Below are 16,015 nucleotides of genomic sequence, written 5' to 3'. Positions count from 1 at the left end.
CTCTGTGTGACACCCCCTCACATACCTGTATGTCGCCAACAGATCCCCTCTGAGTCTCCTCTTCTCCAGGCTGAAGAGACCCAGTTCCCTCAGTCTCACCTCATACGGCATATCCTGCAAACCGGCCACCAACCTTGTGGCCCTACACTGCACTGACACTAACCTGGATATATCCCTCCTGTAATGGGAGGCCCAAAGCTGAACACAATACTCCAGTTGTGGGCGCAGAAGAGTTGTATAAAGTGGTAGTAATATGTCTCTCGATCTAGAAGCCACACTTCTGACTATGCAACCTGATCACCCCTTCTTCCATGTCATTGATGAAAAGATTAAACAGGATTGGCCCCAGAACAGAGCCCTGGGTGACCCCACTTGTCACTGGCCACTATCTCAATGATTCCTCTGCTTTCGGTCAGTCAACCATGCCCTAAATCATCAGACAGTGCATTGGTCTATCCCAAAACTGCTCAATTTCTCAACCAGGGTATCATCGTGCACTTTGTCAAAGGCCTTGCTGAAATCCAGGTAAACCACATCCACTGCATCCCCTCCGTCTAGCCACCTCGAAACCTTGTCATAGAATTCCACAAGGTTTGTGGCAGGACCTGTTATTGCAGAAACTGTGTTGTGTGGCCCCCAGCCTCCCTTCCCTATCTAGCATCACTTAATCTGTCACTATTATGAGCCTTTCCATTGTTTTTCTTACAATGGACATAAAGCTAACTGGTCCGTAATTCCCTATGTCCCTTCTACTACCCTTTTTCAAAATTGGGACCATTGATGCCACCCTCCAGTCCTCTTTAACTTCACCCATTCTCCACAAGGCCTCAAAAATGGAGGCCAGCAGGCGTGAGAGAACCCCTGCCAACTCTCTAAGTACTCTTGGGTGTAACCTGTCAGGGCCTGGCGCCTTTGTAATGTCCAATGCCCTGAGGAGCTCCTTGACTTCTAGGGCGGTGACTCTAATCTGTGCCCCTAACTCCCCAGCCTCATCTAATCTCCTATGCAAATCTTCCCCATCCTGCTTTGGGGAGAACACAGAGGCAAAATAGTCATTTAGCATCTGTGCCTGTTCCCTCATCCTGTTCTACTGGATCTCCTTCCTCCTTATTTAGTGGTCCCCCTACTTATCTTCCCTTCCTCTTGCTATTTACATGCTGATAAAAGTCCTTTTTGTTGCTCTTGATATTCTTTGGAAGTCTCAGCTCGTAATCAACCTTAGCCATGCAAAGAATCCTTCTGCAAGGGGCCTCCTCCCCCCGGTATACCCTTTTGTCTATTTGCCCCAGTACCCATTTCCTACGGAGGTTCCTCTTGCATCTAATCCCTCTAACCACCTCCTTTCGCATCCATGGCGGCACTCTCCTTCGTCTCCCCACCTTACTAACTAGAGGTATTGTCAAGGCTTGCGCCTCCAAAACCTCCCTTTTGAGTGCCATCCACCCCTCCTCAACTCCCTTGCCTTCCAGTAACCTATCCCACGAGACTTTCCCCGGTCTGGCCTTAAGTAGGCCAAAGTTGGCCCTCTTGAAGTCCCAGCTTCTAGTGCTCGACTTGCGGCACGTCCCCATTCCCGATTTCAAAGCAAGGGATGGAGTGATCACTCGCATCCAGAGCGCCCCTAATCTGTACTTCATCTATCAGCTCCTCTGTATTGGTCAAGACCAAGTCAAGGATGTTCCCCCCTCCCCCCGTCATCGCTTCTCGGACCCTCTGTGCAAAAAACCCTCCCTCTATAGCTTCTATGAAGTGATGTGACCAGACTGTCACTGCTGAGTGATTCTCCCAACTAATATCCGGGAGGTTGAAATCTCCCATAATTACTGTGTCTCTCCCCCAAGATATCCTTAGAATCTGGTCTGTCAGGACATCATCCAGGGTCTCAAGTTGACCTGGAGGGCGATAACAGCCCCCCACTGTCTGGTCCCTTTCCCTGTCAAAACCCCTAAGTTTCACCCACACTGCCTCTACCGAATCCCCCTCTGTGCTGCATTCTATCTCACTGCATCCTATCCCTTCCCTGACATATAAAGTCACTCCCCCATCCCTCTTTCCCTTCCTGTCCTTTCTAAAAAGGTGATACCCCTCCATTTTTACATTCCAGATTTGCCTTTCATCCCACCAAGTTTTAGTGATCCCCACCAGGTCATACCCTCCTATTCCTAGGAGAGCAGGCAGCCAGCTGTGAAAGATAAAGAGTAAGACTGAGAATCTGCAACACACTCTCAAACTTCAAAACCATGGTCTGGAGATGCAGATTTGTAAAGCGTGAACAGGGCTGTAGTCTACTGATACACATAAAAGTATGAACAATTATAAACTCTGTACCTTAGCTAACAGAACCCTGCTTGCACATGAAAGGGTTCCATGTGCAAACTTAGCAGCCTTATGGTGTTGTAATGTGCAGACTGTAGGAAAGGAACCCAACAGTGTAACACATAAGAAAAATAAATACTTGCTTAGGTACTGGTTTATCTGGCCATTTCGGATGCAAATTTCCAGCTCTCAATATGCTATTAGCCTTGTTTGGTGGGACAGGTTTTTTGGGTGGTACTTGAGGGGCCACTGGCTTAGAAGTCTTCTGATCCAACACTGCTTTGTCATCTGAGAAATAAAACACAGAAGTATTTATATTATTTGGATGACTGAGTAAGAGTTCTTAAAACTACAATTAAAAGGAAAAAAGTTATGAAGGATCAGCTTAATGGTGCACGTAGTCAGCATTCAGTCTGGATCAGGGGTCCTCAAACTTTCCCACCAGGAGGTCAGTTAAAAGCTGTTGGTGCTGGGCGTGGTGCTGGCGGTGTGTGCAGGCTGGCGTGGGGGCGGCGCATGTGGGTGCACATGCTGAGGTGGGGACAGGGCACCCAGCGAGGCAAGGTGGGGTGAGGGCAGGCGCGCCCTGCGAGGGGAGGGGAGGGGAGGCGCGGGTGGGGCGGGCATGCGCCACAAGGCAGGTGCACGAGGCAGCGGCTTGCTTGCTTGGAGATCGTTTTCTTCAAGTATACCGCTGCCCCCCGCACACAGAGCAAGGTGGGAGGCAGCGGGTGCGCATGTAGGCGCAGGCGCACGTGGGGTGGTCCAAATGGGCATGGCAGGTCAGATCCGGCCCCCGGGCCATACCCATGGTCTGGGTTTGAGGACCCATGGTCTGGATGGTAGCAAACCAGCTGCTTGTGGGACCTCCCCCACAAGCAGGATAGGAGTGCAGCAGAAAGTGCTGCTGCATAAATTCTGCCAAACTCTGCAAAAACTGGCATATGAAGGCAAACTCTTATACCAGGTGGTGTACAGTCACCAGGACTCCTAGCCACTAATACCCTTTTCATCCACAAATTTGTCCAATACACTTTTAAAGCCGTCCAGACAGGTGGCAATCACGACTTCTGATGGAAGTGAATCCCACAGTTTCACTCTGCACTGTGTGGAGAACTGCTTTCTTTTATCTGCCTGCAGCTCCCACCAATCAGCTTCATTGAATGCCCCTGGAGAGGGAAAAAATGTCTCCCTCTCCACCTTCTGCACACCATGCATGATTTTGAACACCTCTATCATGTCTCTTGCCTTTTTTAAAAGCTGAACAATCTCAGCAGCTGTAATAGTTCCTCACATGGGAGTTGCTTTAACCCCTTGATCATTTTAGTTCTCCCCTTCTGCGCTATTTCTTATATCCCATCATTTTTTCCTAGCAAAGCATTCAGAGCAGCATACATAATTCTCCTCCTCTCAATCTTATCCTCAGAACAACAGCCCTGTGAGGTACATTGGGCTGAGAGTCTGACTGGCTCAGTATTGCCCACTGAGTTCCATGGTTGAGCAGGGATTAGAATCCAAATCTTCTGGGTCCTAGTCCTGTACTCTTTACTCTACCACAATGGCTCTTTTTCTAACTCAATAATGTCCTTTTTCAAGTTTGGATCTAGAAAAGCAGGTTGCTTACCTGTAACTGATGTTCTTCAAGTGGCCATCTGTGCATTCACACATATGGGTGCTGCGCCTGCACAGTGCCGATGGCCAAAGATTGAAAGCTAATGGTTTTTGGCAGGAAACTCCCCTCCCCTCCCCATCAACAGTATATATAGAGCGGAGTGTCCACCATTTTACTCAGTCTTTGAAGACCGGATGTTCGCCCCCCCGTGGGAGAGAAATACATCACAGTAAGAATCATCGGTACCGTAAAATATCAAGATATGGTACCGATGAGGAAGTCCACTCACCAACACCAAGCAGGGCTGGCGGGTGGGTTGTGTGAATGCACAGATGGCCACTGGAAGAACATCAGTTATAGGTAAGCAACCTGCTTTTCTTCGTCGTGGCCTCTGTGCATCACACATATGGGTGACTAACAAGCTTACCAAATACAGAGGAGAAAGGTGTCGTCACCGAAGAATAGTGGAAAGAACAGCTCTACCGAAAGAGCCGTCTTGTCTGGCACATACATCCAGCTGGTAATGTCTTGCGAAAGTGCATGGAGCAGCCCAGGTTGCAGCCTTACAGACATCTTGAATAGGAATTCCCACAGGAAAGGAAGAAGCAGCAGCCACTGCTCTTGCGGAATGACCTTTCGGAACAACAGGTAAGTCTATGCTGGCAAGCTGATATGCCAGTAAAATAGTCTGAACTATCCACTTAGACAGCCTTTGAGCTGTAAAAGGAGAGCCCCTATCTCGTTCCGAATATTTAACAAAGAGTCTATTGGAGTGTCGAACAGATTCAGTCCGTGATCTATAGAAAGCTAAACATTGTCTCACATCAAGAGTATGTGAGATGGGAAGAAAGCTGGCAATACAATCTCCTGATTCAAATGGAACGGCATAGCAACTTTAGGCAGGAATGATGGATCCATATGAAGAACAACCTTCTCCTTATGAAAATTCAAATAAGGAGGGTCCACTCTAAGGGCACACAGCTCACTGGCTCTTTGAGCTGTAGTGATCACAACAAGAAAGGCTGTCTTCCATGAAACAAGGCATAAGTCTATAGTTGCCAGAGGTTCAAATGCATCTCTGGTAAGAGCCTGAAGCACCACCGAGAGACTTCAAGTGGTCATGACTGGTCGAATGGAAGGAGATTCTGAAGTCCTTTAAGAAATCCTTTAATGAGTGGTTGCGAGAAAATCGATGACCCTTGTATTTCCCCACGGTAGTAGGAAATGGCAGCCGCATAAACTATTATAGATGATGGCTTAAGTCCCGAATGGTGAAGTTCAAGTAGAAATCGAAGGATATCCTCTAAGGATGCAGTATTCTGAGCGAATGAGTGAGATTTGGCAAAGGACGAGAACCGACGCCACTTCACTGCATAAGATCTTCGCGTGGATGGTCGTAGCGCAGACTCAAGAATCCTTTGAATATCTGGATGGAGAACTACTGATGTCGAAGATGAGTCCATCGGACCCGAGAAAGCAGACCGGATGTCAGTCCCGTCAGTGTGATTCCCAGAAAGTCAAGATGGTGTCGATACTAAGTTGGAATCGATGTTCATCGGATTCACCAGGCTGTAAGATTCAACGTTGATACGTCCGGATGGCACACAGTCCCTTCTTGTTGCGTTATCAAATACAGGACGGAAGGAAGATCCTGAAAAGTATTGTGAGATACGCAGAGAAGAGTGTGGAACCACCATGGGGTTATCAGCACTCCTGTGGCCTTGTTGTGAACAACTTTCGAGACCACTTTCGTTATGAGTGGGAATGGGGGATAAGCGTAAAATTTGATCTTGTTCCATGAGATCATAAATGCATCCCCTATTGATTCCGGTCCAATACCCACTCTGGAGCAAAAGTTCTTGCATACCCTGTTCTGATGGGTGGCAAACAAGTCTATATCTGGATGTCCCCAACGAAGAAAAAGCTGGGCTCAGATTTGTCGATCGAGTTCCCATTCGTGGGATGTAGACATCTACGTCCACGTTGTCTGTACAGGCTAGATGGACAGCTAGAAGGGTTATTTCCCTCGTGATACACCAGTCCCAGATTTGCATCGATAGCTGCGCCAAGGTGACTGACTTATATGCTTCCTCACTTCCCGTTGGTCCCAAGCTACTTGCCTTCAAAGATTCGAACACAGAGCTCCCCAACCGATCAGCAATGCGTCGGTGCAAATAGTGATAGTAGGTTGCGGAGGTTGGAACAGAACCCGTGCTCAAATTGGCTGGAACTGTCCACCATATCAGGGAATGCAGAACAGAACGTGGGAGTCAAATAAGCGTGGTAGGTACACCTCGCTGTGGGTGAAACATCTTGTTGAAGTGAAGTTGGAGAGGACGAAGTAGAAGCCTGGAGTATGGGACAATGGCAACAGAGGCGGCCATATGTCCCAAGAGTCTTTGAATAGAGAGAGCAGGAACGGTGCCTTGTCTTTGGATTCGATGAATCAAAGAGGAGAGGTTGTGTTGTCAGTCCCGAGGTAGGAATGCCCTTGCTAGCTTGGAATCCAGTTGGGCCCCAATCAAGTTGATCACCTGCGCAGGAACAAGAGAGGATTTCTCGTGGTTAATAAAGTCCCAGGTCATTCAGTAGGGCACAAGTCATTTGGATAAACGACAAAAGACCTTCCCTAGTCTGGGAAACTAACAACCAGTCATCCAAATAAGGGTACACCTGGACACCTTGAATCCAAAGATGTGCGCAGACCGGGGCCAAACATTTCATAAAGACCCTTGGAGCAGTAGCCAGGCCAAAGGGAAGTACGTTGAATTCAAATATGTCCGAGGCAACAGTAAAACAGAGGAGAGGCCTGTGGCAAGGATGGATGGAAATGTGAAAGTAGGCATCCCTCAAGTCCAGTGAGGCGAACCAATCCTCTTTCCTCAGTAGCAGCAGGATATTTTGAAGGGTGGTCATTCTAAATTTCTTCGGTTTAATAAACTTATTAATTTCTCGTAGATCCAATATTGGGCAAATACCACCATCCCGCTTAGGGACTGTAAAATATCTCGAATAGAATCCGTGAAGCCCCTCAAGAGTGAGATTGCTGACGGATCGCTCCTTTATGAAGAAGCTGGTGAACTTCATCCAGTAATACCGGCGAGCATGGTGTAAACCGAATCGGGCTCGATGGAGGAACGATATCGAATTCTACCCAGTATCAGTACTGTATGATGAATAACACCCACCGATCAGATGTGATGGACTCCCAAATGGGGAGTTGGCTTTGCAGCCAGTCCCCAAATGAGAGGGGAAAGGTGGGAGTTGGAGGAGAGGAATGGTTCACCAAACATGTCAACGTTGACGTTTATCAACATCAAACAGGCGATGGCCTTGCTGGAAGCGCTGCTGGGGCTGTTGTTTACAGCACTGTTGCCGTTGGTGATACTGCTGCCTGGGCTGGTACTGCTGTCGGTACAATGGGCGGGACCATGACCACTTACGTCGTTGTTGTGGCTGGACTTCCATACGACAAGCTGTCTTCCTCGATTCATGTATGGACTTCAGCTTGTGGTCCGTTCTTGAGTTGAACAGGTCCGACCCGTCGAAGGGCATCTCTTCAATTCTTCTTTTCCTCTCCTCCAGAAAATTGCAGCTTCTTAACCAAGCATGTCTCTGAAGGGAGATGGCACCAACCAGGGCCCTGGAGTCGAAATCAACATGATGCCTAGCAGTGGAGAGTTGCTGAATAGCAACCTGCATTGCCTCTTTTATGAAGACCTTCGCAAGTTCCCCTTGGTTGTCAGGCAGGGCAGAGATGATGTCATCGAGGCGCACCAGGGTTGCCTCATATTTTGAGATGTGCAGGCCAAGCCCAAAGGCTGCATAGACTCGGCATGCGAGAGAGTTGATCTTCCTCCCTTCCTTGTTGCGCGGTGTCATATGACCTCTAGATTCTCTACCCTGAGAGGACTCCACCATGACCGAGTTCGGTTTCGGGTGTCGAGGAAGAAAAGGAATGTCCTGCTCATGAACTCGGTACATGGCTTCATACTGTCTGGAGGTTGGTTGAGGATGGGCAGGCAGGTCCCAGGGCTGGACCACTGCCTGGCGTAGAGTTGTTATTAATGGTAAGGCGATGGTGGCTGATTGTTCACCCCTGACCACGTCATAGAACTTGTCGGTGCTGGGACTGGGCTGTTGTTGTGTCTCGATCTCCAGCGACTGAACAAGCCTAGACATCAACTCCGCAAAGGAGATGTGGGGCTCCTCAGGTGATCCTGGGCCCTGTGAAGTAACAGCCACGTCGGGGGAGGTAGAATCAGCTTCGGAGTCATCCGAGTCGATTTGGTAATGCCCTCGGCTGCCCGACAAGGAATCTCCTGGTGACAAAGATGGGCTCTGACCCCTCGGTTCTTGTGCAGGAGCGTCCCTCGGAACCGATGAGGATGGACGATCCTGGGCTGGATAATATCTGAAGGAGTGATAATCTCCCCATCTCGAATAGTATGGCTATCGGAGATCCCAGCTGTCAGAACAGTGCTCTGCTAAACGGCTTCACTTCCTTGGAGGAGACATGGCTGTCTCAGTGTCAATTCCGGTTGGCAGCATAGGTGCAGACAACCTAGCCTTTGGCGGGGAATCGCGAATTTCTCCGTCCGAGATGGATTCATGAGGTGGAGCCTTCGGTTGTTGAGGAGATTCACTCTCTGCCCTGACTACGCGGTGAGGGGCACCCGGAGGGGTGACCCGCATGGCAACTTGGAGCGTTGGACCCGATGGTGTCGGTACCACGATTGCCGACGAACCCGAGTTACGGGGCTTGTCACGCTCAGGCTTTTTAGCCTTTCGAGCTGGTTTATCCGGTTTGTCCTTCCTGTGACCAGAGGGCTTTTCGGAACCAGTATGCTTGCACTTCTCCCGTTGTTTCTTGGGAGGCGAAGCAGGCTGTTGAGCCATAGTCGGCATGCCTTCATCTGAATGGCGCGAAGGCGCCGTGGTTGAGGCAGAGGCAGGAGCAGGGCGGCGCAAGGGCGTGGCCGAAGCAGGAGCCGGACATCGGGCAAGGGCCAAGGCAGAAGCAGACTTCGCAACCAGCTGGTCTGATTGCAAGAGAGCTTGGTCCCAAAGTAGCTTCCTCAGGCGATTTTCCCTGTTCTTCCTGGCCTGCTTTGTAAAGGCCAAACAGTGCCCACATTTATCTGTCCTGTGCCCCTTGCCTAAGCAGAGGAGGCACAGGTCGTGTGGGTCCGCCGGTGACATTTTGGAGCCGCACTTCACACATTTGCGGAAGGCTGCCCACTGTGCCATTGCGAAAAAGAAAGGAAGAGGATAGTGCAGCAGGAGAAGATAATATTTTGGGTTTTTTGTTTTTGTTTTAGAACAAGAGAGATAGTATCAAAAGGAGAAAAAACTAGAGAACTTGGGATATATGAACTTGGAATAAGAGAAGAATGAACAAGAACAACTAGGAAAGTAATTGAAAGTCTAGGTGAGAGCGATAGTGGCACGAGGCATGGCGAACAGCGGTCGCAAAGACTGAGTAAAATGGCGGACACTCCGCTCTATATATACTGTTGAGGGGGAGGGGAGGGGAGTTTCCCGCCAAAAACTGTTAGCTTTCAATCTTCCAGCCACAGGCACTGCGCAGGCGCAGCACCCATGTGATGCACAGAGGCCACGACGAAGAACTTACAGAGTATTCTAAGTGTGGTCAAACAAAAGATTTCTATAAGGCTAGCAAGATCCTAACAGTTTTATTTCCAATTCCTGTTCTAATTATGCCTAACATAGTTTTCTGGTTTTACAGCACTGAAAATGGGTTGACATTTTCATCAACAAAAACCCCAAGGTCCTTTCCTTGGTCACTGCTAGCTGAAATCCCATCTGATTGTATTTTAAGAAGGGAGTTTTTGCCCCAACCTCCATTACTTCACACTTGCTTACACCGAACCACATTTGCCATTTTGATGCCTTTCTCTCAGTTTGGAGAGATCTCTCTGGAAGACCTCAGAATTCCTTTTTGTTTTAACCACTCTAGTTTGTTTCATAAACAAACTTGTCCACTTCAATACTCTCTCCTCATTCCAAATCATTTATGAATAGACTGAAAGGCATAGTTCCTAATACAGAACCCTCTGGGATCCCACTGGTTACACCCCTCCATTGGGAGAAATTACTATTTATGCCTATTCCTCTGTTCTTTAACCAGTTACTGATGCATAAGAGGACCTCCTCTCTTATTCCGTGGCTGTTACGTTTGCTCAGGAGTCTTTGCTGAGTTCTGTCAAAAGGCTTTTGAAAGAGCCAGTGTGGCGTAGTGGTTAAGAGCATGAAATGGGGACTCAGGCGATCCGGGTTCGAATCCCCGCTCGGCCATGGAGCCAACTGGGTGACTTTGGGCCAGTTACAGACTCTCAGCCCAACCTACCTCACAGGGTTGTTGTTGTGGGGATAAGATGGAGGAGGAGAATGATGTAAACTGCCTTGAGCCCTTTGTAGGAAAAAAGCAGGATATAAATCAGGAAAAAAAAGTCCAAGTAATTAATATCTAACCTATTACTCCCGTCCATGTGTTTATTAACAATCTGAAAGAATGCTAGCAGGTTACTGAGACAAGACTTGCCTTTGCAGAAGCCAGAATGATTCTTTTTAGGCAGAGCTTCTCCCTCAATATACTTACTGATTCTAACTTTAATAACATTTTCACTTTACACAGAACAGATATTAATCTAACTGGCCTGTAATTTCCTAAATTTTCCCAGGATCCCTTTTTAAAAATTGGTGTTTCACTGGCCATTCTCTGCTACAGACACTGCTCTTAGGGCATGTTATATATTTTTGTTAGAAGGTCAGCATTTTCATATTTGAACTCTTAAAGAGCTTTAGGATGGAAACCATCTGGGCTTGATTTACGAACTTTCAGAATGACAGTAAGGTTGAGAATTTCATCATTTATCACCACAATTGGCCCTAATTCCTCAGACTCCCTTCCTGTAAACATCAGTTGACGTACAGGTATCTGTCCTGCATCCTTTGAAGACAGATAAAAAGAATTTATTCAGCATCTCTGAAATCTCCTTAACCTTCTCTAGTACTTCCTTAATTACATTATCATCCAATGGTCCAACTATCTCTTCAGTTGCTTTCTTCCTTCTGACATATTTAAAGATTTTCTAAGTTTTTTAGCCTTGATGTTGTTAGCAATATTGTGACTGACGACCATGGTAAGTCACAATGGTCAATTGTCACAAGTGGGTTCAGACAGTATGACACATAACTATTCTTTTCTATTATTGCTTGTCTGTCATGTCATGCAAAGCCAATCACTATCTGAGCTTCTCTTATGTGTTTTTGAGTATTCTAGAAACACTTTGAAGGGATTTAATTCTCTGGACTTCCCCATTCAAATTCTTTTTTTACTGGTGCATTCATTTTAAAGGCTTCTTCTTTTGAAGTTCACATTGGACCGCATTGGATCTCTTTAGCAATCTTTCCCTTAAATGTGTATTAAATCTGTCAGAACTGTGGCCACTATTTCCAATCATGTCCAGCAACTCCATCCCATACTAGCGCAGATCTTCTCAATGACAGGCTTTCAGCCTGGCAGCACTTTCTGGACTACACATGAGGGTGTAAGGTCACATTTATTCATTAATATATGATTACGGAAAAAGTACATCTGCCAATTTCAAAATGGTGCATGTAACTAATAAAGAACAAACCATAGAACATGTTACAGCTACATAGGATGCACATCACAGGGAAGACCTGCATAAATAATATCTGGCATGGGTTTTCCCAGTGAAGAAACCTGTGCAGCTGTGTGTGCACATGCAACATTTCAAGGGAGCAGAGGTCAGGAGGAGAGTGAGGCCACCTGGGCCGGGAGAAGACTGATGCTTCAGTAGCTGTTTGTATAAAATGTGATCTCAGAATAACGGAGAAAGGTTAGCCAAGACTGGATACTAGGAGTAATAAACTGATCAGCAAATTACAATTTGCTCTGGGATATGTTTGCCCATCATTAGCTGACACCAACATTTTGGACCTGAAAAAAATTGAGAAGCCAGTGAAGCTAAGGAAGAACTGTTGTCACATGGTCGCATCAATCAGCCCCAGTTAGTAGCCAGCAACTCTATTTTGAAATAAATTCCCCTGGGAGAATGACTGGACCTGCAAATTTCAGAGCAACACCCCCAGGGAGGTCAGTGCTGAAAGGAACCTCTGACTACTTCAACAAATGGTATGCACTACATCTTGTATGTGAGAGGAGCCACTGATGCCTAGCAATCACTGAGTTTCTCTGCACTGGCTGAAACTCAGCAGAGGTGCTTTTACTAGAGGAATATGTGAATCTGCTGCTTCTAGTAACAGAAATGCTAACTTGTAGGGCTAATCTCAATGGGTTCCCCAAGCAGCAGACATGCCATTGGCTCTCTTTGTCAAACATTCCACTGAAGTGGAATGGGAGCATTCTGTGGCAGGTTCGATAATATGAAGTGTTTTTTTTCCGGTAGTGCAGAATCTGGTGGTCATGAGACTGCAGCCAACGGGGCATGACACTTTTTAAAAGTGCATGAGATGGGTACATGTGTCTCAGAGGAGTCCCTCCATGCAGCAACCTTTCTCCATGATGCCCACTTTCCTTGATAGTCCTTGTATAGGTGAGGAAGGATGCAAGAAGGGGATGCTGCGGCCAGTGATATGACCAAGTGTCATGACCCTCCAGTCCAACAGAATTGTTGCCAACTTGTGATACAAATGGCATGGTCCATAGCAACAAAAGAACTTACAAGCAAAGCCACCTTCCTTCACTCAGTGCTCACTCAGTGCAGACAGTTTGATTGCATACAAAAATCATCCTACAAGTATTGCAAGAAGTGCTTTTCTGTGAAGTTCCAAGCTATAGGAGGGAGCAGGGAGGCAAAGCAAATCTTCCTGCATACAGTATTTGAAGTGGAAAATTAACAATCTTCACCTAAGCCATTATACTCTGTTCATTTAACATGTCGTGTCTTTGTGATCTGGTCCACACTGTTGTGCATGTGCTCCATACTAAGGTGGCCTAGCATGCACAACACACACAAGCATTACTGCTTAAACAAGGCTCATTTAAATTGTGATGGATGTGCACAACAGTTCATACAGACACAACATGCTCCCCTCCCAGGTTTGGTCTGCTGAGCAAGCACAAGCCAGAGAACAGGTTTGTGGGATGCAACAAGTAACCTATGGGCATTTGTGAGTTGTTTGAGGATCATTTCCCCACTCCAACAAACGATGCTGCCCAGATCTGGATGACACAAGAGGCCGCATCTGGGAAGATAATTAGGAATGTTTGGAATGAAGCTTAGTTGGTGACCAGAGAACCCACACAGTTCCCAGGTACCTCTAAGTTCCAGTCTTCATGGTGAAATGGACTTCAGGCTCCAGAAACAGGTATGTCATATGTGTCTTCCTTGTCAATGAAAACATTTCTGACATTTAGCAAGCTGGCTAGTTCCTTTCTTGAACACTTTAAGTCATCTGGCATGATCAAGAGCCCTGGTATTACTAAACTCAAGCATTCAGAATTTGCCTTAAGATTATTGGTTTTAAAACTGTAAAACTGATATAAAACAGGTCCTTCTTGTTTAACTTATTTCTAATCACTGTTTTTATTTTAAAACTTAGTTGTGGGCACTTATATTCTGAATGTTGTGAGGCATAACATTGGTCTTACCCTTTTCTTCATTCTTAGGAATAGGAAACTTCTCCAGAGACGAAAGCTCTGGTTTTGAACCTGAAAGTAAAACCAGTAATTAACTTATGGATTGCATTGCTCTTTGGAGGAAAGGAGAATTGTAATAAGCATTAGCTATTCTTACAATATATATTGCCAAATCTGTCCTACATGTCAGACAACACAACACAGACACACTCTGAAAAGTAGAAGTATTCTGCACTGTGTGGGAAATTCAGAATCTTTATTAAGAAAGATAATTCTATAGCATAGCCACCATGTAAAACATTAATCTAGTTATGTATAATTACTACAAAATCACAGCTTTACATTAGGACAGGACTATGTACTTAGCATTTAGAATGCCAAGCAAAAGTATTTCATGCACTGTTAGAGATTATTCTTTCTCCCTGTTGTAGCAGGCCTGACCCTTAAAAAGACAGGCCTGGGTTTCTAGCTCTCTAAAATGCTTGCTTCACTTGGCGTAAAAGTCTAGTCGCTTACATTGCACTGCAATGCTTTAGTTTAGGGTTCCCGTACTTTCATAAAACTAAGGAGTAGTTTTATGATAAGCTGGTGGCCCAAAAGGCACACACACTGCACTTCTAACATTCCTTATCAGCCATTGCTTCTGCAGGCAAGAGGCAGCCAGGAGCCCCTGCTTAGATGTTTAGGCAGAGGGAACCTTGGCCATCCCATTAGGAATACTCCTTACTAGCTCACAGTACTTCATTATTTATTAGCACCTGTGTAAATAGTAGTATCAAAACTATTCCAGTAATCATATCTTTTAATTGTACAGAATGCTGTACACATGCGTCACAATACCATGAGTCTGTAATCTATATAAGCCAGCCACTTCCTTTGATTCTGCTGACTCTACATGAATCCAGCTGATTGGAATCCTTCCTGATGGGGTCCTTGCTGCGCAGTGTAAGAGGCTTGCTGCTAAATGCCATGGAAGTCTAGCTAGCTTTGGATATTATTGCAATAATAAATAATCCCCTTCTTAGTAAACCTGGAATTGGCATCTCTCTTTTTGGGTATCCCAAGAAACCTACTGCCCACAGCTGGGGCAACAAACCTGTCATCACCAACAGATTAATGAACTCACCTGGGACTTGTACTCTTTTCACTGCAAGGTGTACCAAATTGGTGTATTATTTTATTCTTCCAGATTTTAACAGTTAACTCTTACACTTTATTTTTTAAATTGCATTTTATTCTGTACTGCTGCTATGCTTATTTCCTGATTCAAGTGCAATTGCTATTGTTGGTTTATGTTTATGTTTTGTTTTGTTTTGTTTTTTTACTTTTGCTAACTGTCCAGAGAGCCTCAGCCATTGGGCATCATCAATCAGTCAGTCAATCGGTTCTGCACAGATCTCAGCTGCAGCAACACTTCACCACTGATGTTTAATACTGTTTAACTGCGTCTGCTTATGTTTTAACTGTGTTGTAAACTACTTTTAGTAACATTATAAACCAAATAGCAGAATCTTAACAAAAATCTCAATCTCCAAGAGAAATATACCTTGGAGGGTTTGCCCACAACACATAAACAAGCTCCAGGCCACACCTGGCCTCTTACATACCTGGACCTTTTGCAGGAGGTGGCGGTTTCTTTGGCTTCTGCAAAGAGAATAAAATACCCATAGCTAAGAAAATGCTATCATTTCACAGTATAATGCAGAAATTTATGCTGAATAAGATTTTGTAGACTTCTCTTCAAGCAGAACCATCAACTTCACCCTGTAGATTACTGGCACTAGGAGTATGAATGTAGACCTGGAGTTCTGGACTATACTTTAAAGCTGACTTTACTGATTGGTGAGAATGAGGAGAGGGAAGGGAAGGAATAAGGGCCAAGTAATCCACCTCCTCTCTCCTTCCTCCACCAACTATCCCTCACTCACAATCATCCTACTCTGCATAAGCAAGCAAATTGCTTTGCATCCCCACTTTGCCAATATAGGGGTAATTTGGGACAATATGAAAATATAGTTAATGCTGCAGCTCTAACACTGGAAATTAAAGACAGTACAAGCAGCCCCTGGGTTATGAACAAGTTCCTTTCCTGAGAAAACAGGAATTTCTCTTTAAGTCAAATCTGTATGTAAGTCAGATCACTATAGTTGGCCTTCCACATTCATGGGGGTTAGTGGTGCGGGACCTCCATGAAATTGGAAAATCCAGAAATATCTCTAGGCTCTTCTCCACACAAACTCACCAGTGCCTCCAGTGCAGCAAGGAAGTGCTGGAGAGATTCCCCTTCTGGGTGGGTGGAGCTTTGGAGGCCTTTCTTTATTCCCTTTCATTTCCTCTCGCTCTATGGTAACAACAATTTCCCCAGTAATTTTTTAAATTAATAGGCTTTATGGCAGTTTGTTCATAACTTACTTAACCCTTTTATTTATTTAAAA

General features: G+C 45.8%; 1 protein-coding gene across 1 annotated transcript in view; it reads right to left on the bottom strand.

The window, feature by feature from the left end:
* Window positions 1–16,015, bottom strand: part of LOC123030861 (CD2 associated protein) — a 117,179-nt gene that overhangs the window by 34,788 nt on the left and 66,376 nt on the right. The window contains exons 10-12 of the mRNA XM_044445151.1: window positions 15,188–15,224; window positions 13,593–13,652; window positions 2,460–2,604 (exon numbers count right to left, since the gene is read on the bottom strand). Coding sequence (XP_044301086.1) covers window positions 2,460–2,604; window positions 13,593–13,652; window positions 15,188–15,224 — 242 coding nt within the window. The remainder of the gene's footprint in view (window positions 1–2,459; window positions 2,605–13,592; window positions 13,653–15,187; window positions 15,225–16,015) is intronic.

This window comes from Varanus komodoensis, unplaced genomic scaffold, assembly GCF_004798865.1.
Source record: "Varanus komodoensis strain SLA01 unplaced genomic scaffold, ASM479886v1 scaffold47, whole genome shotgun sequence".
Lineage (NCBI taxonomy): Eukaryota > Metazoa > Chordata > Lepidosauria > Squamata > Varanidae > Varanus > Varanus komodoensis.
Note: the sequence above shows the minus strand (reverse complement) of the source record. Positions and strands in the feature narration are given on the sequence as shown.